Source organism: Primulina eburnea, chromosome 10, assembly GCF_022965805.1.
Source record: "Primulina eburnea isolate SZY01 chromosome 10, ASM2296580v1, whole genome shotgun sequence".
NCBI lineage: Eukaryota > Viridiplantae > Streptophyta > Magnoliopsida > Lamiales > Gesneriaceae > Primulina > Primulina eburnea.
This window is the reverse complement of record NC_133110.1, coordinates 3,352,304-3,379,425: the sequence shown is the minus strand read 5'-3', so window position 1 is coordinate 3,379,425 and position 27,122 is coordinate 3,352,304. Positions and strand designations below refer to the sequence as shown.

Sequence of the window (27,122 nt, the reverse complement as noted above, 5' to 3'; positions counted from 1 at the left end):
TACTTGTGTGGAGGAAAACTTCCTAGGATAAGATATATATGAATAAAAGAGAGTCAAAAAAATATTTTGTGTATAATTTACATAATCTCAAATGTTCTCCATTACAGTTCATATACTAAATAAACAAAAATTCTTAGATTACATGTTAGATATATGGTAAGTCTTGATAACCATGCACTGATCAGATAAGTGGCTCACAGGTAGAGTCTCCGAGAACAAATTTTTTTTATTACTCGTTTTGATAACCATGCACTAATCAACGATCCACGGTTTCGAATTTCGCCTGTACCGTTAGTTTCCTGGAACGTTTTTATCTGATCATTAGTTTTCAAAGGTAGCTGAGGATTGGCAGTACCTGCCGATGATTCTACAACTTGTCTAACCATTTCAAGAACTTCGCTCATTTTTGGCCGTGTTTTCGGCTGTTTGGCCAAGCAACGGTTAGCCACGAGAGAGAGTTTGTGTGCGGACTTAAGGATTTGCTTCCCTTCGGCTTCAAGCCTTGGATCCAATATATGCTTAAACTTTTTGGCATCTGACAGGTATGGTTTCACCCATTCCAAGAGCTTCTGCTCACTTTTGGGGCTGTTTCGATCCAATGGGCGTCTGCCTGTAATGAGTTCGTATAGAAAGACACCATAGCTCCAAACGTCACTTTTTGACGTGAGGTGGCCGGTTCGTATGTATTCGGGAGCTGCATATCCCATTGTTCCAACAACCTGGCGGTGCATGATTTGTTAATCAAGCAAGTTTTGAACGTGATAAAAACTCAACGGTAAGCTCTTCTTCTCTGAATTTGTTTTATTTGATTCTACTCCTATAATAGAGACATGAGTCTAATATCATTGAACATACCGCAGTTGATATGTGTGTTAGTCCCTCCGAAGGTCCCAACCTAGCCAACCCAAAGTCTGATAGCTTAGAATTCCACTGCTCGTCTAGGAGAATGTTCGAAGATTTGAAATCTCTAAAGATGATCTGGATACATACATACATATGTATATAGAGGGAGACATTTTAATGAGGCAACAGACAACAAAATAGAGAACTAAGTTGAGAAACAAAATAAATGACCTGAAAATCCATTTCCTCGTGCAGATATGCTAAGCCCTTGGCGGTATCGCTGGCTATCCTCAGCCTCATAGCCCACGAAAGGGGTGTGGTTGATTTAATTGATAAATGGTCTTCCACGCTTCCATTAGGCATGTATTCATAAATTAGGAGCCGTTGGATTCCTTTTTCATCATCCTCAGCACAGTAGCCAATGAGCTTAACGAGATTCGGATGCTCAACAACTCCAAGAACATTAACTTCTGTCACCCATTCTTTGTGACCCTGTTAAGTAGTCTTGGTAAGTGTTTATTCACCATAATACACCAAGTCGGCCAAAAAATTATGTTTGCCATAAAAAATTTTCGATCCAACATAGCAGCTAACCCAATTCCAATAGCATAGATATATAAACAACTATAGGATCATTATTTTCCACTTACTAAAAGTAAAAACTGTAAGTAGTGGTAAAGACGCAGCTTGAATTTTTCAGAGAACATTAGAGGCAACTGTTGCTTCCTAACAACCACTATTCACAATATTCACATACTAAGATAGGATTGATACTGCAGCACTAATATTGGTGATATAAATCAATAAATCTCGCAAGAAAATTTACCAGAAGTGTATGAAAGAGGAGAACGGACCTGCAACCCTCTTTTACCGAGTTGTTTTACAGCCACAGCATGTTTCTTGGCTGGATCTTCCGAGCTCTTCATGAAGCCCTTATAAACAGACCCAAATCCACCCTCCCCAAGTTTGTAAGAGATACTAAAACTTTTTGTCATTTGTTTCAACTCCAGAAAAGTAAACACCCTGAGACTATTCGGTCTCTCGAACAAAGGCAACTGAGTTTGGCCTCTAGACTTGGTGATATGATTTGATCCACTCGTTGAAATAAGTCCAGATTCAGTCTGTTTCCCCTGTTCATGATCGGTGAATGAGGGCTGAACCGAATTTAGCCTTGAAGTCTGCGGTTCAATATTTTTCCCTCTATGGAAGAACAGGAAGCATTTCATGGTTTTATATGTTTGTAGCACCACTCCCTGAAAATTCGGGCAATAATTATAAGCCAGATAAAGGATCCAACTCAGAAACAAGCCGAATATCTGGAAACAGGCCACACATTTAAAAGCTTATATCAAATAACATGAAAAACAGAACAGGATATCAAATAGAAGCATTGGTTAGCAAGATGGATCCAACAAGGGAAACTGGGAAATTGCCCTTTTTTCAAATGAATATATACGTCTCCAGGCTAAAAACCAAGCGCGTCCCCAGCTCCATTAACCAAAGCTATTTACACTAACTGCTGCAACAAGCATCCGCCGCATGTAAACACTGTAAAATGTGAACCCGCGACCACCGATCGAAGCATTTTATTTCATTTCGTGCTCGTGAGTTTTTTGGTAAAGTGCGTGTGTTTGAATCGCCAAACATAAATCTCAAGTTAAACTTAATCACATGATCAAAACAAACCAGAAGAGGAAGGGGCGAATTACACATAAAATTTTCAAGTTAAAAAAAGAAAAAAAACGAGGCTGTTCGAGCTTCCATTATATGTACAAGGGTGCAAAAAAGACACAAACTTCGACACTTTTCAAGAAACGATCAGGAGGAAAATCCAAGAACACCAAACCAAATTCTCAACCACATTTTGGGAGAAGATCGTACCTTTTGTCTGTAATCTGATGATGACAGGAACTGGGATTCTCGATGGCTTTAAGTATGTAATAAAGACAGGAAAAATTCGATAGCAGAAGACTTGATTGTGGCCACTGAAAAGAAAGTCCTCCACGGTGCGACTTGCTCGTTGAAGTCTGTCTTTGACGCAAAAACAAGAAAAATTAAAAGTCAAGCCATAGTGTTGTCACCACTAATGTACTTTCTCTAGTCTCTCAGTCGTGTGAATTGGTTTACAAATAGATATATCATATGTTAGTCTTGCTTCATGTTACAAGTCTTATCGGGCCGTTGAAGAATAAAATTAATTGGATACTATGTAACATACATACCGTCTTGAATCTTTGATAAATCTACTTAAAACTATTGGTTTTCACACTTTTTGATTTCAATAATTTATATATATATTTAGCAAGCGTAGCCAGTTGTAGAAATGAGAAAAGACGACTGTTCGTGAATTTGAATTATCAAAATTGGCTAAAACATAATCTGGCGACGATGACAAAGGTACTAGGATTGGTACACATCGTTGTCCTAATAAATCCTTTCGATTTCAAGCTGTTGGTTCCAAGAAATGAGACTGAGGGAGGGCCACTGGAGTGGTCATTCATTTGGTGTGAGGATCATATCGGTGTGACACAAAATCTCTCCTAAACTCAAGAAAATGCATCAATGTCCGAATCAATCAATCGATTTTTGGCCATGTCATCTCCCTCCATAATTTTGTATTTCATACCCTCCTAAGGGATTTTGCTCTGCCCATCGTTCTGGCCTAGCCATATAACAAGAAGTCGAACTTGAGCTCTGAGCACTATATATTAATGCTGACTCGATGAGATGCTACTGTGCTCGTTAGATTGAAAGTCAGTATTTGGGCCACTTCGAGTCAAAGTTGACATTTGAAAGAGCGGCTCATCTTTGTAACGTGTATAACCATGGTCAAATCGAATGAATCTGTTAGGACCTGGATACGAAATGGTATCCCCCTTTTATTGGAATCTAGAGTGGAATAATCTATCCCAAAACCATTTCAAAAAATAAGTGATCATGGATTATTTTTAGAAGTTGCTGAGAGCTAAATCAGATTAAACAATAATAAGAATATACTTCTCTTGCTCAATTGATACATACACATAAGCCGCCAGAAACACAAATTTATTATTATAACAAAAACAATATCGTAGAGAAATAATGTGGAGCGACATGCTGGTACAAATACAACATGTGTTACATATGAATTTCCTCAGAAAAATAGCGGTAGAACATTGTTATTAAGCAGAATCTTACATGATTTTGGGGCAGTTAAAATCCCCTGTAAACAAGAAAGCATGCCAAATATAGGTAAATTAAAAGGTAATAACTTTCTCAAAAAAGCAAAAAAGGATTGTGAAATTTCATTCAAAATCGGTCTTCATTCAAAATCGGGCTTCTCTGGATAGGTGCAACTGGACCTCTGAATGATCACATTTGCTGCATAACAGCCTGCTCTTACACAATCTGCTATGGGTTTCTCCAAAACCAATTGAGACAAAAATCCACCCACGAATGCATCCCCTAAAACATTCACAAATGCAAATTAACATCACTCTAAATCTCATGTAACACAGGGCGGAACCAGAATTTTATACAAGGGGGGTGACTTGCAGTTTGGGAAAACGAAAGATTTTCAAATAAATTATATTTTTTTTAAAAAAAAAATACTGCCCCCTCATTCCTGCTGCTTCCCCCCTATTTGCAACACATGGGTCTGCAAGTTCTGGTATATTGATTTGATATTTGCACTAACATCTCCAACAAGTGAGAGAATATATTATCAAGTGTTGATTCATATTGAGATAACAAAAGGTCATTGGAGTAGGTAACTGGCCATAAATCTAATTTGAGAATCATCTTTGATGGCGAGATTCCTCAAAGTTCGACAAATTACCAGGACAACACTAATATGTTGTTACCATGGTCTTAGTAAGTCACCTTTTAACCTTTAATTAAATTATGCTTTGATGCAAAAACTGATATTTCTTAGTTATCTTTTCGCCTTAGAGGCTCTTAAAAACAGTAAATCACACACCTGCGCCATTGGTATCGATGAGTTTCTCTTTAGGCAGCAGAATCACAGGGTACATCACCACCTTCCCGTCCTCTGCAACCACAACTGGATCTGCACCTTGTGTGATAACAGTAATTCTTTTGTGTGTTCCAGATGCCTTCGGCAGCTGGGAAATTTTCAAAGCTATTTCCTCAACGTTCTCTGTCTGTTCATCCACATTCAACATGCATAAGTCCATAGTGATTAAAATTCATGATTAAATCTGGTGTAATTATATCATTACCTCCCAGCCATGAACTTTAGAGAGAGTTCTTGCTTCTGTTTCATTTCCAAAAAGGAAGTCCACATATCTGAAAGCCAAATAAGAGCAGGCTCTCAATCAATGTCTCTTCTTCCCAATAAACTAGGTTGTTAAGAAATTTAGTAAACTAGCCTTACGGGAAAACTTTGTCTTGAACATCCTTGAAGAACTCACAGATAAATGGAGCAGAAAGGTTCGTCGCAAAAACCTACAAATGCATTAACTTTGAAAAGATAGATGCAATTCATATTGTTGCTGTAAATCATGCAATAGCATCAAGTGAGCAAAAAACTAAATTATCCAGCTTCTAACCTTGTTTTTAGCAGCTGCATGCTCAGCGACAAGTAAGATAGACTCGGGAGAAACAGTGTAAAAAAATCCAGCAATATAGAAGTACTTGGCCTTTTCCACTGCGGAAAGATTAGATGAGTGCATAGTACAACATGTTATGGAAAGTGTAGCATGCGCCAAATAGTACTCATTATGCAACACATACCCAAAGCCCAGTTTTCTGATCTCTTCAAATGATCAACTTTGTAGCAATTTGCAGCTGACAAATTGGCAACAAGTGATCTGCAGTACATTAATAATTATTTTTTAGCCCAATGACCAATACATTCATCAAATTGGGTGATACATGAAAGTTTAATACAATTACCAGTGTAAAATTAGGGAGGTTCTGAGAAAAGGATCCGCATGGCAATGAGTGCAGAGGGAAACACAAGTTGGTATAGGAGAAAAGGAAAGATGGGGCACTGAAGGAGGAGAGGGCAGGTCGCCACCCAAAGGAGTGCAGAAGGAGGGGGATGAAGGGGATGGAAGTGTGGGGCTCCCAACAACTGGAATTACAGGGAAAATATGGAAGATGGAAAGAGAAGCTTTAACCAAGAATAAATATGAAGTTCTAGGAAATGTATATTGCAAGGTATAAATTATAATTTATTATTTTGAGCTGCTGGCGGTCAAACGAGTAGTTTTACATAATCGTAACTAATTTAGAAGGAGAAAAGTAAGAGATGAAGACAATTGATTAGTGCTATATACAGTGACTATCCCCTTCTCCTTTTGATATGAGCACAAAGTGACACTCATATGAAATATATATATATAACATTATAGAACTTTCAGAATTTTATTTTGTCAATGAGAACACAAACATTATATGATACAAACCAATAAATATCTCAATAAAATTAAAGAGAAGAGGAACTAAAGTCTTGAATATATATATATATACGTAGAAGACTGACCTTTCACCACCAAGCACACACACACCACAAGTACCAGTTGCAGCTTCATCTTCATGATAATGAACCTAACACAGACATGTGTGTTAATACCAATTAGTTTTTTTACAAAAATGATGATAGTAATTGAAAGGCAAAAAATGAAACAAAGTACTAACATTGACGCCAGCTAGTTTTGCATTGGCCTTCATTTCCTCACCAAACTTGTCCTTTCCAATGGAACCCATGTAACTCGTTGCACCAGGAATTTGAAGCATCCACTGCATGAAAATTTTAAAATATCAGCCAGTGCCAACTAGAATTCTCAAATAGACAATGATTATCAAGCCATAAACAGCAATGTAATGTACCTGGGCAACTCGGATTGAATTTTGAGTAGCCCCTGCATTGCAAAATCATTGGTATCACAAATAAAAGCTAGTAATATCTGACAGAGTGAGCCAAGAAACCAATTCAAAAATTCTTGGTCTTCGCCAAAGATAATTTACCTCCAGCAATGTACTCCACTTTGTATTTTGATGACATTTCATCATACCTGATACACGCATTGACAAATAATTATTTCTATTCCTGATGAAATAAACAGATAAAAAACCTTGCAAGTCATTCTAACCTATACTTAGACCGACGTATGGTTTGTTAATACCAATTATGTTGGTCCTTTCATAAGTAAATATGGATTTCTAATTCTCATTTTGGACAATCTTGACAAGTAAACGAATAGCTAAAACATGAATTCAAATAATAGCATTCAAAGTACTTACATAGGCAAGTGCTTTTCCTCCGCAAGAATTGCATTGTTCAATTTAATATCATATCTGCAGGGGGGAAAACCAATTCAACTTCAACGGGTACCAAAAACCCACATCTCATAAATTTAACTTAACGCATTGATCCATTATTGAATCATGAATAGCAAATCTCATATCTACGCAATAAAGCCGAAAAGAAATGCAATACAGCAACAACGCATGCAAGTATACACATTATGCAAGTAAATTTTCACACGTAAATGTGAAACCACAAAAAAATGCAAAATAGTAGCAACACTGCAATCACATATCCGTGGAACCAAAAAAAAAACTAAAATAAATGCAAGGCCGCAACAAACATACAGGCCAGCAAAATTTCCATAATTACGCAGATCTGTGAAACAACGAGCCAAAAAATGATAGAAACGTACATAAAACATCAGATCTCAATATCAAACAAGCATATGAATCAAAGCTAAAACAAATGCACGCAAAAGAAGAGACAAATTCCGGAAATTACTTGTCCAAGAATTCCTGATCCACCACGGCGGAGATATCGAGAAGCGGATTCCCCATTCCTAATAGGATTCCTTCGTGCTCCATTTCCACTTCTCGCGGTTACCTTGGAAATTTGCGTGGGGCTAGCTCTCGGTGGTGGGTGGAATGAGGTGGGGCAATGATTCTCTGTAACTGAGATATCGATTCAGCTTATAAATGAATGAGTACCTTTTACGATTGTACGAAGGGTAAAGATGGAAATTACTATTTAGTCCGTTCGATTCGGTTTTTAGCTTTTGAATATTTTTCTCGAAAAATCAAATCATTTTTTTTTTCAAATTGGTTTGATTTTCTTGTGTTACGGTTTGGGTAATTCGATTTCAGTAATATATTAAATTTTGTGTTACCAATTCATTGATAGTAAAAAGTTGAATATATTTGTAAATATCTGATAATTAAATAAATCTAACATTTAAAGTAACTAAAACCATCCATTTAATATTTTGTATTAAACATTTAAAGTAACTAAAACCATCCATTTAATATTTTGTATTAAGTTCAACGGCCTTTGACATAGGTAAATATTACTCTTTTTAACCAATTTAGCGTATCATATATAAATTTTTAGCTAATTTAATATATTATATATAAATCGGATCCAATCCGATTGACTAATTTACTTAATTAGCCAAATTGTCAGATTCATATACTTAGTGCAAGTTAGTTAATCAATTAATGTGGTATGATATTTCCATCGCTCACCTACCACATATATTATTCTTTTTTTAACATGTGTTCACGATCAATCACGGAATAGTTCATTATTATGTTTTTATAATTTGCCTTATTCTCAATTCTGTCCATCTAATTTTGAGTGCATTGGTTATATTCCTCAAATTTAGACTGTGAATCGATTTCACCTCAACCGTTAAGTTTAAAGTTAAGAATTAGCAGTCAGCCCACCCTCAGACTTTATTCTATGTCCCAAATTGAACAATCAACGTCTGAATCCATAATTTCATCTTACTAAGCTATATTTTAAGCGCTCAACTTATATGTGAAATTAAATATTATGGATGATAATGATTCATTTTGGATGCGAATAATGAAATAATGTGATTCTCATTTGTGTTGGTCTTCGACTCTTAACGTTGAACTGATAGCTAAGACAAAATTGAAGTACGATCTAATACATAATATATATAATTACTACACGCTAAAATTTAGAGATAAAATTGAAAATATGGACAAAATATAAGTATATAAGTATGAACTATCCTTTTTTCTATAACATTATATTTTAATTTTTTTTGGTGGTTTTACCTCTTTTACATTGTAAGAAATACTGGTCATACAACTTACACAGTTGCACGCATTAAAATATACACTGATTTTAAACATTTTACTCGAACTAAATGGAAATTATAGAGAGGGAATATATGTCTGATAGACATTAATTTACGTTTTTTTAAAAATATATAAAATTTATGCTTTTCAAACATAATAATTTTGCAGTTTCTCCTCTTTTGTACAGTTTTCAGACAATTATGTCGTCATTGACCATTACCAACCACAACAAAATTTTAACGTATATTAACGTATCATCTCCTTTTTCTCCCCGCGTATGTCATTACCTATATAAAAATAATTAATATATCATTTTAAACTATATGATCAAATTATTGTTCAAATCGCTTGAACACAAAAACTTTTATGCGATCATCCGAAAAGTCAATTTTATGACACTATACATGCGTATGAACTACAGGTAATCGGTCTTACTCATGTTATTTTGAGACTACTCCCAATGATTTGAGGTCATGGAAGATGACACAATCACATTTTAAGTATTCTTTTAACAAGCTCCGCAACCAAGATGTTTTTCAACATGATACACAATTAGTGCAGAAACGGTCGCAGTAAAATTTGTCATTAATTTGTCTAGGTCAAATAGGTAACATTTTGCATTGCCCCAGATTTCCATAAACATTGCAATGTATTATTTCTCTCCAACAAGTGATACTGGTGGAAGATATTTTCTTAAATTCAAAGTGATGATATGCAATTCATATCGAAAGCAACATCAACAATAAATAACCTTTTGTCGGAAAAATCAAATGTACATGTGTTGAATCACTGCTCAGAGATTATCACAGATAGCGTTGGTGAACTCCGATGTTTTAGATTTACCACCAAGATCACCTGTTCTGTACTTCCCTTCAGCAATGGTCTTCAAGACAGCATCCTGAATTTGATCGGCCTTATCATGGAGATCCAGATGCCGCAACATTGTGACAGAACTCAAAAGCAAAGCAGTTGGATTTGCCAAATTCTGATTTTAGATGAATTAGTTTGGCACACAGACGTTATCGCATTGAAAGAAAACTTACAAAAATAATAATAAATAAATTCCACCTGGTATACTCCTTAACTTCCCAGCAATTTGTATTTGAAGATTTATTCTCATATTCAGAGATTAAGTTACCAGAACACATTTTATGAGATCAATTATAGAACAATCTAAACATATATGGCTACTAAGATGGTTATGGGGGTCAACACATTAAAGAGATCTCAGTCTTTATCACAGTTCACAACACCCCACTTCAAGCATACTACCAAGAAACCTGCTTGAGCAATTTTTTGTTCTAGGTCATTAATGCTACAAGAACTCTCTGAAATTTGACATGAAGCAACCGTTTTCTTCCTGATTCAAGATAGATATGGATATCATAACACTTGCTCACACAGAAGGCTAGTTCAAAACACTGCATCTAAATGAATAGCGTCCAGTTTATAGGTAGATTCGAACATACGAACATATGAACTCAATACTTAAATCTCCCCAAGACGAGTTCTTCTTTCCTATTATAACTGATAAACTGCTACAGAATCTCCAAAAGCACGTCTATATGTAGGCATAGATATCTAACTAATATAGGTAACCAACAGATTTGACTATGTCGGTTCACAAATATGATTGTATTTTCCAAATGGTTTTACTACATCTGCCCCTAGCAAATGGACTTCAGACACTGATGTTGTAACGAAGTACCAAACAATTCGCAAGACCAATACACACCTACAGAAACATCAAAATAGCAAATGAAAACATATTAACATAAAGACCCGGTGACGCTCTCATCACTCTGGAACATATTATCAAAGCTCCAGGCCCACAAGGTAGTAGAGTGACGAGAGTCTGTGCAAGTGAGACTATGTATAATACCAGCAAGTCAGCAACTATTTCGTATCATTCTTTGCTTGATAAATTGGATGAACACAAGATCAGAGACCATCAATTGCCTTTATAAATCCATTCATTTTATTCAACATATTATGATAGGTATGGGATGTCCTTGTTGCATTCATTCACATTCTAAGAGCATGCCCTATAGATATCTAGACAAACTCTCTAGGCTAATAGCAATCCTGGGGTCATCTATGATAACATTCGATTATGCCCTAGGCCCGTGATGTGAAGGTCCATGCGAACGTGACCAGGAAAAATGATTTCTCCTAGCAACTAGTTTGTGTCCATCTTTACTTTATGAAAATGTCTGACACAAGCTAGCAGGAGAATTCATATTGCCTCCAACACTACGAGATGCTCACTAACTAAATAAACAAATGAGTTGCTTTGGTACAAACCTTTCCTGCTATATCAGGTGCAGATCCATGTACGGCTTCAGCAAGTGCAATACCTCCCTCGCCAATATTACAACTGCATAGACCAAGTCAGGCGAAAATATTCATTATGGACATTCTACAAATGGCAAGATATTGCATATACCTGGGGGTTAAGCCTAAGCCTCCAATTAACCCAGCACAGAGATCACTGATTATGTCACCATAAAGATTAGGCATCACTAGAACATCAAAAGAGGCTGGATTCTTCACAAGCTGTAATCAGGAAAAAAAATTATTAAGAAAAATATTTTTTAAGTAAAGTTTCACCACACATTTATTTCTTTTCAAAGAGAAAACTCGTGGGTTCGAGCAAATTTTTACGCCATCACGGTTGTAATAGTTTCCAAAATAATCCAAAAGGCTTTCACCGACTTTTGCAGGGACACAAGTTTGCACCAACATAGAATCCTCAACATACAATCCCTCTTACCATCATACAACAATTGTCAATCACAACTTCTTCATAAACTATGTCTGGATACTTCTCTGCAACCTCTCTACAACACTGCAACGTAAAGAAGAATTTACAAGGTGAAAAAGGGTAAAATAAATGGAATGTCTTGCATATGCCTGAAGGCATACCTTTAGGAAAAGACCATCAGTTTTCTGCATGATGTTGGCTTTGTGTATTGCAGATACTCTCTTTCGTCCGTGGGTCTGGGCATAGTGAAAAGCATACTCAGCAACTCTCAAACTTGCTTGGCGTGTAATGATCTTAAGACTTTCAACAACACCCCTCACCACCTATATTGAATTAAAAAGAGTAGGGTCAACTTCAAAACATAACCATTCTTTTGAAATATCATGCATGCACTGTGTGTAGCTTACTTGGTGTTCAAGTCCACTGTATTCTCCTTCTGTGTTTTCACGAATAGTTATGAGATCTACATCATCATACTTAGTCTTGTATCCAGGTAGGCTGTAACAAGGTCTCACATTGGCATATAGATTAAGCTCTTTTCTCAGGGTAAGATTAAGAGATCGATGACCTTTTCCAATGGGTGTGGCCATAGGTCCTTTCAAACCAACTTTATTATTTCTCACAGATTCAAGACTTTCCCATGTCAGGAAACTCTGAGTTCTTGGATCTATGTCCTTCCCCACAAAGTGTTCTTCCCATTCAATAGGCACATTGGCAACTTTAAATACCTGGACTTTAATTGGATGTTCAGTAGAATAAATGATAAGAGATTGATACTACAAAAAAATTCGATTGCCAGGAGACTTTATTATAGCAAGGAAACAAACAACATGCCCAAGGCAGGAGACTTTATTATAGCAAGGAAACAAACAACATGCCCAAGGCCATAAGGAGTCAAAACCACAAAACTGGAAAACATTGATGATGAGGACATGGAAAGAGGTTGACTCTCCATTTCACAGCTCGCATAGTTTTGTGAGTCGTCAATAAGAAAACAGAGAAATACATTAATTCATGTAGAGTGCTAGCAAAGAAGTTCACCTTTTCATTAGGTAAGCAAGCACAATCTTAGACTGGAATAACTAGAAATTCAGAGATCAAGAAATCAAATCATGGATAGAGAAAATGAGTATAACGGCCAGATCTCCATAACATTCAAGAACACAAAAGTCAAGATCATAAAAAACCACTATGCACTCATCTTTCTAGGTCCGTTTACTGCATCGGTCTTGAAAACTCTCGCGTTACTTCGATATATATTCTGAGAGAACTTATTCATAAAGAAACATCAAACATTTACCTCTTACTCAATTAACCTCGTAATTCTCTTTGGTTATTTTCAGGATAACAAAAGATGTTAATCTAAATGTTGCTTTTGATTCGAACTCCCCCAAAACCTTAGATTAGTAGAACGCCCAACTATCATTATTGGGACAGTCACCACCTCACCGGTTGTTGTACTAGCCACGTAATGAACGTATATTGAAGTAAAATGACTCCTCTCCCTCCTTCACCTCTTAATAGAAGACCGAAAAACCAAAGCATGCACAAAATCAAAAAACTAACAAAATTATACCGCGCATGATAAATAAAGAAAGAACAAATAATACAACTTCCAGAAGCCAAAAATCTACATTCCAACTAAACCAAAAGTACCAAAACAAAAAGAAATATAGTACAAAAATTCACGCTATGTGACCTGTTTGACAGATTCGGCGATCTCAGGGCCGATGCCATCACCGGGAAAGAGAGTGGCACGGATCAGATTGGATTCCGATGAAAAATTACGGTCGAGCCAGCTCCGGTTGGAGGAGAAGATTCCACTAGCTCGGCTGCGAGCGAGTCGTCTGCAGATTTGAGATGCCATTTTCAGCCGCTGACCCCAATTTGTCGAATCTCCTCGGTAAAAAATCGAAGAAGGGCCGAAGCGTAGTCGTTTCGTGCGCGTATTATGCTCCTTTTTGCAAGTAGAAAACAATTTGTTAATTTACATTATAGAACCTGTTTTTTTCCTCATAAAATAAGCTATTTTTATGTTAGAAAATTTAATAATAACAAAATTTGGTCCCTAGGTTTCACCAATTTAATTGAATGGAGAAAATTGTCCCAGACTCAACTTGTACAAGATTTTGCCAAATTTTATTTATATTACACAGGCTTGAGCAGGTTGGCCTGCGACTCAACCCAACCCGACCATTTGGCGAGACCGAGTGGGCCGACCTAGCAATTGAGATTTGTGTAATATATTACATAAATATCATATATGTTGTATTTTTCCCACCAAATCAAGGCAAGAGAAATGTGTTTTAGCTCCATCAAATCCAACCAAATATTGGTGGAGTCTTCACATTCTGCCGATAGTTTGAATTTTCATGTGAAAGGCGACGTCTCGCGATGCCATTTCTACTGAGCAAAATTTAAACTTCCATCATATTCCCATAACTGATAAAACCATTTGTGCAGAAGTGAATCTGCATCCACAAAGCCATGTTATATTATTCTGCACGGCCGTTAGGCCTGCTTGGAAAAATTCCGAGTTTTTATCCAAGGTGTTGGAGAAGGAAAAGCTTGAGTTATTCTCAATGATTTCATGGGCCACTTGGAATGAAATTTGTAAGTTTAAGCATACACCACACAAGCAGGTGTTCTCCATACAGATTTGACTGTGCCACTTCTATGCTTGAGGCATTTCACAAGGCGAATTCGGCGTGCTCTACCCCGAGCCCTCTGGAGCCATCTATTGGGATTGGAAATGCTCAACATGAGCTCAGCTCAAAATGGATGTAGACACAAGATTCAATAGTCTCCGGCACCAATTAATTCCATATTGACATATATTCGGATTCTCTTCATACGGTACAAACAGCAACAAAGCCAGTGAAGAGCTCGGGCCAGAGGGCATAGTCTCAAGAGAAATTATATCACTTCTTGTTGCTCCCAAGTTTTTATCAATCAAACATATGTGAAGAACAACAAACAAAGTTGCACATTAATTGGCTAGTTTTGCAATTGCTTCTTTAATAAATGAGGAGTGGATAGGGAGTAGCTATCCTTTCCGGCTTCTTGGATATTGTATCTACTGACTTCCTAAATTAGTTTTCAATGGTGCATTTCCTCCCAAAAAAAAAAATGTATCAAGCCCAAATAATTACAGAAACTAAATATCCATCTACTAGATTGTGTTTTGCTTGAGAAGTCAACCCAAGAAAAGCACTTTTTCTTTTTTTATTTAAAATGTTACAAAAGCATTTTTTTAAAAAAAAATCACTTATTCAAGTGCTTTTTAAAAGCTAGAAATTTCGTTTTTTTTCGCTTTTTTATTTCTACTTTTCTTAAAAAAAATCAACAATCCAAACGCTGCTTCTGCTGTTTTTTTTTAAAAAAAAATCACTATATCAATAGATGGTACATTCGGCACTGAAAATCTGTAGAAAAAGAATAAATAAATTAGCATGTCGATCTATAACAATCATATCAATAAATTGCCTTATATCCTCACCTAAAAATTTAATCCCCTTCACTTTATAAGCAGAGACCCATACTTGCACATATAGGATCTAGCAATCCGTTTTTGTAATTTAATGATTTTAAAATATAAATTGATGCCCCTAATATTTAACCGTGTCTGAGTCTTATTTCTTCTCGAAAACCTTAACCGTAATCTGTCGAGCACGTCTCGTCCGAATCCCTATATTCGGTATCATCTGAAGACGAGCTCGGCCGAACCATTGACTTGTGTTCAGCGGCTCGGACGAACCGAGCCCTAGTGCTAGGCTCCGCCGAGCACCAGCTGATGTTCGGTAGATTGGTCGAACCGAGCTCTGGTGCTCGCCTGAAACATTGAGTAGAGCTCGGACAAGCTCTGAAGCTTATTCGAGCTTCGAGCCCAACCAACACCCGGAGCATAGCTCCGCCAAGCACAAGTGCTCAGTCGAGGCCGCTCGTCCGACGTATGATTAATATTTAAGAAAATCAAGACATTTCCGAATTATAAGGATTGGAGAAGAGTTTACTTTTATAAAAAAAATTACCTAAGATAGACTTTCGCTCAATATAATAAATAGTTCTCTCAACCATTATAAAAACTCAGGTATATTTCATTGTAAAGGGGCATTCGGACATTAACTTCTTCAGCACTACTCTACATATCGCATCTCCCCGTTTCTTTTGTCCTAAAACCAAGATCCGATCAGAACGTCGGAGTGGTCACGTCGGAAAAATTCCCAGCACCTTCCAATATCTGCTCGTTTGTGCAGACGGACAACGCTCCATCCGCTCCGGTTCAAACATTGCTGATCCAAAGCTCAAGCTCACCAGACCGGACCCAGGAAAAAAGGTTTCATTAACGAAAATTAGTTATTTAACTTTAATTCAGTTCAAACATTGCTGATCCAAAGCTCAAGCTCACCAGAAATAGCGCTTCTGCTCATTTTATATTTACAATAAAAATTCAGTTCCACGCATATTATTTTTATAATAAACATAATTCACCGTTATTTATATGGTCCTTACTCGATTCCTCACAAATTATTTCAAGAAATGTTGGCACACACATATCCATTATAGTTAAAGAGTTTTAAATTTTTACATATTATCGTTCATAGTATCACATAGATACAAACTTACATCCAACAACAAAAGACAATATGACAAAAAAAAAACATATTGGATTTATAAAGGAACTAGCATATAGGAAGCGGTGCACCATTCCAACCCTCGAGGCATTTAAGCAATGGATCCACGATGAGCCCCTTGCTCAATGCCGTGAACACCTTCTCGCACTCCTCCCCGGGACATGTTACCTTTTCTCCAGTCAAGAATTGAGTCCCCAGTTCCTCTCGAATGAACTTGTACAACGGGTATGATCTGCATTCCGTGATTATGTTAGGGATAGCTGGATTTCCGCTCTCGAGGGCGAATCTCGCACCCTCGACTTCTTTAGGCAATAGGGCCTTTAGTTCGTCCTCGAAAGATTCGATCTTTTGGAAGATGGACATGTTCGAATTCTTCTCGTTTTCACCGTTTCTCAGAGCGTGATCGACAAGAACTTGTCTGAGTTTCTGCATCAATGGGTACAATTCGCTGCAGGGATCGTCAATGTATTTGAAGACATACTCACTATCCACTACTAGAAGCAAGTCCTTCTCGCAAAATCTTGACGGATGAAGCTCCCCATTGGATCCTGTAGTTAGGGTTCTTTTAGCGACTTGGCTGACCATATTCTTGACAGACAATCTTAAGTTCTCCTCCAAATGCCTGAGATCAATGGCTTGGCACAACGCGATAAGGTATGTTGACGACATGAGTTTCAAGATATCCAACGCTTCAACCGTTTTTCGTGACGAGATCAAGCCTAAGGAGTTCACATCTTGGTTGTGTTGCTCGGCACTTTCAACGTGATTCGTGACCGGATTTGCCAAGAACTGAAGCTCAGAACAGTATGCAGCCATAGCAATTTCGGCTCCCTTGAATCCATAGTCCAAGCTCGGGTTCCTTCCACCAGAAAGGTTAGACGGCAACCCATTGTTGTAGAAATCATTAACCAGTTCCGAAAACTGAGCAAACATCAACTTCCCAATCGAGGCTATGGCCAATCTCGTGTTATCCATCGACACTCCAATAGGGGTGCCTTGGAAATTGCCACCATGTAAGGCCTTGTTTCTTGATACATCAATCAATGGGTTATCGTTGACCGAGTTGATTTCCCTCTCGATCATCTTGGTGGCGGAGCGAATGACCTCTATTTGAGGTCCGAGCCACTGAGGCGCCGTTCTGAGAGCATATCTATCTTGCTTGGGTTTCTGAAAAGGATCCATTTCGTGCAACTTCTGAGCAGCCTTCATATAGGCACTTCCATCAAGAATGTGTTCCATCACAGCAGCAGCCTCGATTTGGCCAGGATGATGCTTCAACTTATGCGTCAAATGGTCCGTGAATTCCGGCTTCCCATTCATAACCTCAGCGAAAATCGCAGACATAACTTCAGACAACACACCAAGAATGTTGGCCTCGTAAAGGGCGATCGAGGCCAATCCAGAACCGATAGCTGTTCCATTGACAAGCGCCAGGCCTTCCTTAGGCTGCAACTCGAAAAACCCTCCCTCGACTCCGGCTAGTTTGAATGCTTCCTCGGGATTTAAGGATTCGCCCTTGGATCCAACCGCTTTGGAGTTGGGACGACCGGTCAAGAACCCGGCAATGTAGGATAATGGCACGAGATCACCTGAGGCAGTGATGGTGCCACGGAGCGGCAAGCATGGTGTGATGTTGGTGTTGAGGAATTTGGTGATGGCTTCCAAGATTTCGAACCGGACGCCGGAGTACCCTTGGAGAAGGGTGTTGATTCGAACTAGCATGCCCGCCCGAGTCGCTGAATATGGCAGTGTATGGCTGGTTTCGGATCCGTTTCCAAAAACTCCAGCATTCAAGAACCTGTTATAATACAGAAGACCATAAAATATATTATTACATAAGAAAATTCCAATTTTGAATATTTCACCTTCCAATCATTTATTTTCCCCAACGTGGTAACAATCACTAGTCAAAGATTCTATTAGAATAATATTTTTTAAAAGTTTATTAAATTAGACTTCAAACCATAAATAATAAATAAATAAACAAACAAACAAACATGTATAATTTTGATATGATTGTCTTCATGCTCAAATATAGCTCACATACGTAAATATAATCTAGTATATTATGTGTTTTAGTTCTATATTTGTGGCCGACAATTGAATTTAGTAAATATATAAAATGATAATACACACACACACATGAATAATTAAAAAAATTAATATCAACGGCCAGCTAGCAGGTTGACTTCTCTCAATTTTGGAAACATTATAGCAATGTGTGAGCTGAGGAGTTTTAGGACAGTATTTGGATAAATAAAATTTATATTTGGTCTTATTTTGGAAATAAAATTATTATAGTATATAATAATGATAATACATCATATGTAACTGGATAAAATCATTTTAAAATCTATATTGATATATTTTTTGACAGAATATAATATAATATTTTGTCCCCAAAAATATGATTTGAAAATTAGAATATCTCAGTGTCGGCGTATTGTGAAATGCATGTATTTTTTTTCAATTGATTTGGAGGAGTGAATTTGAAATTTTCTTCTGATTTTTTGAGTTAAATTATGATTTGAAAAAAAAATGTGAAAATTCAAATTAAAAATATGAATTATACCTGATGAGTTCCTTCTGAAGAGCACCGCCTTGATTGGTCCGGCGGTGGGAGGTGGCGCCAAAACCAGTGGTGATTCCATAACTATCAGTCCCTTTGTTCAAACTCTCCATCACCCAGTCACTGCTAGCCTTGACACCCTCCCTCGCCGACTCCGACAGCTTCACCGCCACGGCATTATCCCTAGAGGCGATCGCCGCCACCTGGGCTATAGTTAAGGTCTCGCCACCGAGATTCACAACCGGATTCCTGTACTCCTCCACCATCTTCTTCACATCATCGAGGTGGCTCCCCATCAACGACTCCGCCGCCACACCCCAGTTCAGTTGATCCTTCGGCATGCAAAACTCGTTCGAGTCATGGCCATTCTCCTTCACGGCGGCGGCCATTTGCGGAGATGACGAGAATTTAATGGGAGATGGTTGGGAGAGAATACACCAGATAGTCACACGCACTGGAAATGAGATTTCTTGGTGGATTTATTTGTTGTAGAGTTGGTGAAATGTAGTTGGCAAGTCTATGGCTTTAAATACATGGGATTTGGTGTTGTCCCCGTGCTCGATTCATTGTTTATTATTATGGAAAAAAAATTTATGAGATAAATATATATATAAAAGACAAAAACTAGTGTGAGACGGTCTCACATGTCGTATTTGTGAGACGGATCTCTTATTTGGGTCACCCATGATAAAGTATTACTTTTTATGCTAAAAATATTACTTTTTATTGTGAATATGAGTAGGGTTGACCCGTCTCACAAATTATGATCCGTGAGACGGTCTCATATGAGAATCACTCTATATAAAAAGAGTATCTCTCTAAAGACCGTTATATGCTCGACTTATTTTATACTTGTAATAAAAATAGTGATTTTGATATAAAAAATAAATATTTTATAAATTCGGTTAAACTAAATATTTTTTTCATAAAATTGATTTATAAGACGATTTTATAAAAAAAAATGATCTGAAAATTTTAGTTTTTTATGCAATAATTCATCATACAATTTTAGAAAATTTTGATCATTTCATTATGTTTAGATTAAGTGTTGGGGGCACTACACCTATAATAACGTCGAAGCATCCGTTGTTAGGTTGTGATTTTAATATATAAACCGAGTTGAGTGGGTCTCGTGTGATACAGTCTCACGGATCTTAATATATGTGACGGGTCAACCTTACTCGTATTCACAATAAAAAGTAATACTTTTCGCATAAAAAATAATATTTTTTCATGAATGACACAAATAAGAGATCTGTCTCACAAATAGGATCCGTGATACCGTCTCATACAAGTTTTTGTGAACATAATTTAGGGGAAAATTCATGTACATTCATTTATTCCAACTATACTATATTTTCCATTTTTTAAAAAAAAATACAATTGAACAAATTCAATTCCTACTTTGTTATTTATTTTTTTATTTCTTTTTCCAATTTATTTTTTAATTCATATATCAAAATTACATTATAATTCATCATTATTTCTTATAATTACATTTTGATAATCATTTAGATATAAATAATATGAATTAGGAAAAAATATTTTACAAATATGTCACGCGTGCGTCGGTGCATTAATATATATAAAAAATGAGACACATCAATCAGTATCTATCAATGGCTAACACAGTGGTTTATAAATCATCTAGTCAAATAAACCACATTTAGCAAATCATGTGCGACAAGCTCATTCAAAAAAACGTAAGCACGGATAATCAAATTCATGACTGTTAATCAAACTTTCAATGGACATTGTCGTGAAAAAAATCAATTATAGGCTGTGAAAATAGCGGTACCATACACAATAGTTTTGTAAGAAAATTATTCATTTAATTCTTTTGCTAAAACACCAAAAAATATTACAACTCAATCTTATAATAATTATAATATTTGAAAAGTGATTTGACTGAACAAAGTTGAATATAAAATTTGAAAATTTTAATTGAAGGATGAAATTTTTAGATATAAAATCAATAATATATTTAATCAGATATATATTATAAGTTAAATATTTATGTTTCATAAATATTTTTAGGAAATAAACAAAAAACAAAAAAAATAACCAAAAGAAGTTTTTTAAGCTTAATAACACATTTTAATATTTTCTTTGTGGAAATATTCCAAAAAAAAAACCATAATTTGTGCTTTATTTTTACTAATTTGCATATCATAATATTAAACGTGAGGATTTTGGTAGGTGGATTTGGCATGAGAGGAGAGAATGGTGCAGGCAAATCATGTGTGAAGGAGTTTGTTGAGGATTGATCTGGACCGTTGGTTTGGTAATTTTGGGCGGCGCAGATTTGAGGAAGTGGTTGTGGGCTTGTGTCTTTGAACGTGGATTTTTTATATATTGATTTTTGTTCACATGCATTGTAGGGATATTGTGGTGTAGTTGGTAGGAAGTGCCAATGGGATTGGATAAAAGTTTGAGACTTAAATTTATTATTTAATTATTTTTTGTGCTATTTTTTTTATTTCTTGGATAGATAATTGAGAGATTTTGACCTTGCAAAAAATCTTAATAAATAAGTATCTTGTTTCACAAATCTTTATCGATAAGACGGATCAATCTTACATATATTTACAATAAAAATATATATATTTGTTACATAAAAGTAATAATTTTTCATAGATGGGTTATATAGAACATTTGTCTATCAAAATTATCTTACGAGATTGTCTCACAATAATTTTTGTGTTAATAAAATATGAAAAAATGCGGTTGCTTTGACTACGTTGACCAGTGTATGAAGGATCTCTCACCAATGGTCAAACTTTCCTCCACTTTTTTTGTTATGTAATTGCTTAGTAATTTGCCACTCTTTCTCTTAAGAAATTTGTCTCCAATTTCCTTACACATAATTTTCGAAAAGACTTGACCCTATACCTAAATTATTTATTTCTTTTCACTTTACTGTCACTAATTAGTGTTAGAGGTAAATGTTGCATTAATTTACATTGTCATAGCAAAGTGCAAATGGTTTTTCCTATCAATCTCTTTGATTAAGTATATGTTAAATATCTTACAATTAACGTTGTTTCATACTTTAATTTCGTTTTTCATAAAATCAAAATTTTCTGCAGGAATCGATTTTTTTAGTCTTGATATGTTGCACATCTACCATGTACACTTACATGAATAGCGATGATGTGACACTCACCTATTATACATACTATTTTATATGTTTCATCATATTTAATATATGAGTGTCACTTTATTGGTATTCATATATGTTATGCACGATATATGTGCAGCATATATATGAACTTTATATATATTTAATATATTGAAAATGAAGAGAAAGACAAATAATATCAACGTTTCCCAGCAAGTTACACCAAGAAACGTACATCACATGAAAGACTGGAAGACCATACAGTTAGGTGGATGTATGCATGCTGGAAAAGTTTCGGAAAATTACAAAGATAGCGTGTTTCACGTATTTTTATTCTCTGTATCGATAATGACCCCTATTTTGGTGCTTTATTTGTTTGAAATTTGTTGAGACAGTACACCTAACTTTATAATCCATCAGGGAGTTGGAGGAGGATCGATGTTTGTTCAGTTTTGGCGGAATATTTAGTATAATATAAGAGCAAGTCTCTTGTGAGACGATCTCATGGATCTTTATCTGTGAGACGAGTTAACCCTATCGATTTTCACAATAAAAAGTAATACTCTTAGCATAAAAAATAATACATTTTCATGGATGACCCAAATAAGATACCCGTCTCACGAAATTGATTCGTGAGACTTTCTCACAAGAGTTTTTGTGATAATATAATTGGTCAAAATATTCCATTAATTAAGACTGATAAGCGTTTGGGTTGTAGGGATATTTATTTTCTATATTTTTTCAGTTCTTAGATGAAAAAATATCATCCGGCATCAACGTCTTGAGTGTGTAATTTTATAATATTTTTGAGGTATTTTGTTCTTCTGTATTAAGAGAGTGTGTATTCTATTTGGAAACACGATGAGTGGTTGTACACCATAAATATTATAGTGACATTCTTTTCATCTTGCTTGTGGTTTTTACCATAATAATTTTTAGGAGTTTTACACGCATATCTCGGTTTCCAATTTATTCTTTATTTTCATATTTATTATCTCAAATTACCTCACGTAGGACCAACAAATTTGAGCCTCTCCTGCGTCGGAGTCCGGGAGAAAAAACCTCTTGACCAATTATTGTTAAACTTCCATAAAGTACAACATAATATAAACTCATACATATCACTTTATTTTTTCGATGAGAGACAAATCAACATTTCCAAATTTTCATCCATTCACATGAAAACCGATAAACCTCACGACCTAATACATTTAATCCAACATTTACATGGTAGGTGTTCACGTTTCTGATCCTGGACATAAAAATATTTATAGACGTATGGAACTCAAATTCTGCAACGATTAATCACCGTGTAAATACTTCACAACTCGTGCCATGTGCCATGGTCTCTCTTTACATTTTTTATTTTAATTTTATGCAAATATATATAATTAATAGAAAATAAAATATAAATATTTCATCACCAATTTTTGTACACAACGTGGTGTTCATATTATAATTCATATAAATTCTATTTTTTTGGGTATCATCGCAACAATTACTTAACAACATTGTTCAAAGGCCAAACCAGTAGCTAGGTTGGGAAAGGGATATGGATGAAGTTGGCGCCCAACAACCAGTCACGATAGAGTGTATACATACGTCTGTCAAGTGCATTCGAGTGAATTTAATTTGATGTCACGTGTCTCAAGTTTGTATGTATATAAACTTAAACAATCCCTTTCTGAGATAATTTTTGAAGATAAGTTATATCCAAATCTCAATCTATAACAAACTTTACGAGAAAAAAAAGTCACACCTTCTCTAATTTAAAATCAAATGACCCATGAAATTTGATCAAGGAACAAAAAATGCATTGTAACACGAGAAATCCCCAGTCGAGATTGTAAGTAAATATTTTGAAAATTGAAATTATACAGGAAATTGGTCTTCAGTCCCCAGCCGTCGATTTTGTTTGTGTTCAGTCTCTGAGTACTTTTTTAGTACCACATTTCTACATGAAGTGTACAACATTTACACATGAAGTATACCACATTTTGTATGACATAGTACCACAATTTTGTAGGTAGAGAGTGAACCCAAAGAAATGTTTTGATTGGAGATTTTTCACCAACTTTCCCGTTATTATACCATATATATATTTGTGCAACGGGAGATATAAGACAAAAATGAAACCCAAAATTTTGTTCAAAGAATTATCTCGTGGTCTTTAACATTCCATAATAAACCAAAATATTAGCTGTATATAGGACTCAAGCAGGTCCTCGCATCAAACAGACATTCCAATCTCCAATTATTAATTTAAAAAAAAAATTCGAAAGTTATATAAAACAGACAATATTCATTTAGGACATAACGCTCCATCTTCCTAATAGTACTCGTACCTGTATGACAGATACAAACTGCTAGCACATCACAGGAACTTACAAATCTACAATGACAAAGTGTCTATTTCTGAGGTGGAGGTACAGGTACTGGCGGTCCATAGTATTGAGGAAGTCGGGCAGTCTCTGCTCGGCCGCGTGACCTACCGAATAGGTAACAAGCAATGGCTGTGATCAAGAAGAAGAGGATGATCGGGAGAGATATCACGACCACGTACCCCATTTTGGCTTCGAATCCAAGAGTGTTACACGAACCAACTCGACTTCAACCTCCAGTGCCACCAGAGAAAATATTTAGAGAAGAGATGATATATCGATTAACTAGCTAGCACATCATGCATCATATGACGACTATCTGAGATTCCATACATCATGAAAAGGGATTATCACTCATATCTTCGGTAAATCTCATCGACATATTCGACCCTGTGACATATGATACATCGTTGGTCTGCAGGATTCGAATCAGTGTCATATGTCACTGGCCAATGGTAGGTTCGATGTCACATGTGGGGCACTGCCTCCACATGGTTTGGATGGACAAGATTTACACACATATGTGATTTAAAAAAATTAGTGGACCTCATGTATACGTGGCTAAATTTGATCATAAAGATAGTGCCCTTACATGTAGATGAAATCAACCCTCACCAATGGGCCTGTTTAAGTATGATACATAAATAAGCAGTAAAATTTGAATTTCAACCGATGGCATATGATACATCGTTGGTCTCAAAGGCCGTCCGAATAATTACTTTACGTTTGGATTGATTTGCTCCAATTACCCAACTCACTGTTTGGGAACGAGAAATACAAAATACTAATATCTCACTGTTAATTACTTTTTTGGGGAAAAATCACTTGTGACCGTCTCACCAATCACCAATAATTCTATGTCCGAATTAACTATTAAAAAATTATTATTTTCAATATAAATATAAAAGATGCGCTTCAGACAGTCTTTTTTATGAAAGACAAAAACGAAAAAGAAAAGGAGAGAATTTTGCGGCTCTACACCTATGGGATTGTAGCCCAGAGAATAAGATCGCGGAACAAGAATCGGCGTTAATAAAATATCAAAATCAAAAATTAATTCAAGCCACAATTACTGGTCCGCGAGAAACAACAAAAGATTAACACTAATCCAGCAGATCAACTGATGATTTTTTAAACAGAGTGTTTATTTCAATAATCGCGGTTCCTGATTTCACCAAACTGAAGAACCTATCTAAAGACTGCGTACCTTCTTATCTGAAATAGATCAGAGAAGAACCGCCGGACCTCGCACCGAAAATTTCAAGGTGCAAATTGACAGCAGGGGAGAAAGAAGAAACGAGAATCAAATTCCTTTTTTTTTTGCATATATCGTGTATCTAAATTCTAGAACGAGCGGTGGTGGTGTTCTCATTTTAATTGACACGTCATTACTTTTTAGTTACACGTAAAATCTTGAAATAAAATGAAAAAATAATTTAAAAATTAAATTCAGATAAAAGGAAATCGAACACATCGTGCATCTAACGAATGAGACGCTAACTATAAATATCATTTATAATTGTATGACATTGTTTTGTTAAAAAGTCAATAGTGTCTATAACACGCTATTATACCACGAAAGCATGGTTCACTAATTGAGTAAATCTCTTGTGAGATAGTTTAACGAATGTTTATATGTTAGACGGATCAACCTTATCGATATTTACAATAAAAAAGTAATACTCTTAGCATAAAAATTAATAATTTTTCATGGATGACCCAAATAAGAAATATGTTTCACAAAATACGACCCGTGAAACCGTCTCAACAAGTTTTTACTTCACTGATTAGAGATATTAATCACCGCAAGAATCTCAAATAGTAACCATGACTAAGCTAGATGTTTGAAAATCTTCGTTTTATAGAAAATATAATTTGAAAATTAAAATTACACTTATTCGTATATCATGTTATATGTACATACAACACACTGTGATTGCTAATGTTCGCGTGCGGGAAACAAAACACAGCCCGATCACACAACCGAGTCACCGACTCTATTTTGGGATAGTTTTAGTTCCAATTTGATGGGCGAAATTTGATAAAAATATGCGCCATATGTTTATTATCTAGAATTTATTAAGTTTTGATCCCATTCAGATAGCGGAATATTCCAATTTTTAAGCTGATTTCAAGCTTAGTAAATATTACTCTGATAATTGACTATATAGGCTCAATCTATAACTAATTTGTAGGAATCCAACGTTTCAAATATATAGTCAATTTGTGAAAAATCCATCCTTATTTTTTGCAAAAACTATATGAGACGATCTCACGGGTCGTATTTTGTGAGACATCTATCTTATTTGGGTCATCTATGAAAAAATATTACTTTTTATGCTATGAGTATTATTTTGTATTGTGAATATCGGTGAGGTTGACCCATCTCACAGATAAAGATTCGTGAGACCGTCTCACAAGAGACACTACTCCTTATGTTTTGGCTCATCCATCCAAGTAACGAAAACCAAATCAAACTTTTCTGCGATATAAATCCATTTTTATGTCTGAACTACAAAAGAAAATATAATCTAACATGAGAACACGATATATTTTAATAATCGCATTTACATTTTTTCGAAGATCGTGTAGCGATTACGTTTTTTGTTAGAAATTATAACATATATAAAATTGATCGTCAATGCACTCACTACGTTTATGTGATCACTAATGTATTGTTTGTCTATCAAATGTATAATTTCAACATTTCTAAAAAGTGGACACCAAC

General features: G+C 35.7%; 4 protein-coding genes and 2 long non-coding RNA genes across 6 annotated transcripts; 1 reads left to right on the top strand and 5 right to left on the bottom strand.

The window, feature by feature from the left end:
• Positions 1–61: 61 nt before the first annotated feature.
• LOC140842564 (serine/threonine-protein kinase PCRK1-like) lies at positions 62–2,897 on the bottom strand. Its single transcript, XM_073210557.1, has 5 exons — positions 2,725–2,897; positions 1,698–2,096; positions 1,075–1,335; positions 856–978; positions 62–719 (listed from the first exon to the last, which is right to left on the bottom strand). Exons 2-5 carry the CDS (start codon positions 2,067–2,069, stop codon positions 195–197), a joined length of 1,281 nt encoding a protein of 426 aa, XP_073066658.1. The 5' UTR covers positions 2,070–2,096; positions 2,725–2,897; the 3' UTR covers positions 62–194.
• A 976-nt stretch (positions 2,898–3,873) lies between these two features.
• On the bottom strand, positions 3,874–7,760 carry LOC140842563 (adenosine kinase 2-like). The gene is made up of 12 exons (XM_073210556.1): positions 7,601–7,760; positions 7,093–7,146; positions 6,817–6,863; positions 6,679–6,710; positions 6,487–6,588; positions 6,332–6,396; positions 5,578–5,654; positions 5,394–5,491; positions 5,219–5,289; positions 5,064–5,130; positions 4,802–4,985; positions 3,874–4,287 (listed from the first exon to the last, which is right to left on the bottom strand). The coding sequence occupies exons 1-12, from the start codon at positions 7,681–7,683 to the stop codon at positions 4,145–4,147; spliced, it is 1,023 nt and encodes a 340-aa protein (XP_073066657.1). The 5' UTR covers positions 7,684–7,760; the 3' UTR covers positions 3,874–4,144.
• Positions 7,761–9,492: 1,732 nt separating this feature from the next.
• LOC140842561 (3-isopropylmalate dehydrogenase, chloroplastic-like) lies at positions 9,493–13,674 on the bottom strand. Its single transcript, XM_073210555.1, has 7 exons — positions 13,389–13,674; positions 12,097–12,417; positions 11,851–12,012; positions 11,699–11,773; positions 11,372–11,481; positions 11,230–11,302; positions 9,493–9,910 (listed from the first exon to the last, which is right to left on the bottom strand). Exons 1-7 carry the CDS (start codon positions 13,554–13,556, stop codon positions 9,719–9,721), a joined length of 1,101 nt encoding a protein of 366 aa, XP_073066656.1. The 5' UTR covers positions 13,557–13,674; the 3' UTR covers positions 9,493–9,718.
• Positions 12,393–13,360, top strand: LOC140842562 (uncharacterized). Its single transcript, XR_012120439.1, has 2 exons — positions 12,393–12,528; positions 12,573–13,360. It is a non-coding gene; the product is annotated as an uncharacterized lncRNA (long non-coding RNA).
• Positions 13,675–16,211: 2,537 nt separating the features above from the next.
• On the bottom strand, positions 16,212–19,401 carry LOC140842558 (phenylalanine ammonia-lyase-like). Its single transcript, XM_073210552.1, has 2 exons — positions 18,896–19,401; positions 16,212–18,121 (listed from the first exon to the last, which is right to left on the bottom strand). The coding sequence occupies exons 1-2, from the start codon at positions 19,279–19,281 to the stop codon at positions 16,372–16,374; spliced, it is 2,136 nt and encodes a 711-aa protein (XP_073066653.1). The 5' UTR covers positions 19,282–19,401; the 3' UTR covers positions 16,212–16,371.
• A 4,776-nt stretch (positions 19,402–24,177) lies between these two features.
• Positions 24,178–25,766, bottom strand: LOC140842560 (uncharacterized). Its single transcript, XR_012120438.1, has 2 exons — positions 25,602–25,766; positions 24,178–24,628 (listed from the first exon to the last, which is right to left on the bottom strand). It is a non-coding gene; the product is annotated as an uncharacterized lncRNA (long non-coding RNA).
• Positions 25,767–27,122: the final 1,356 nt, after the last annotated feature.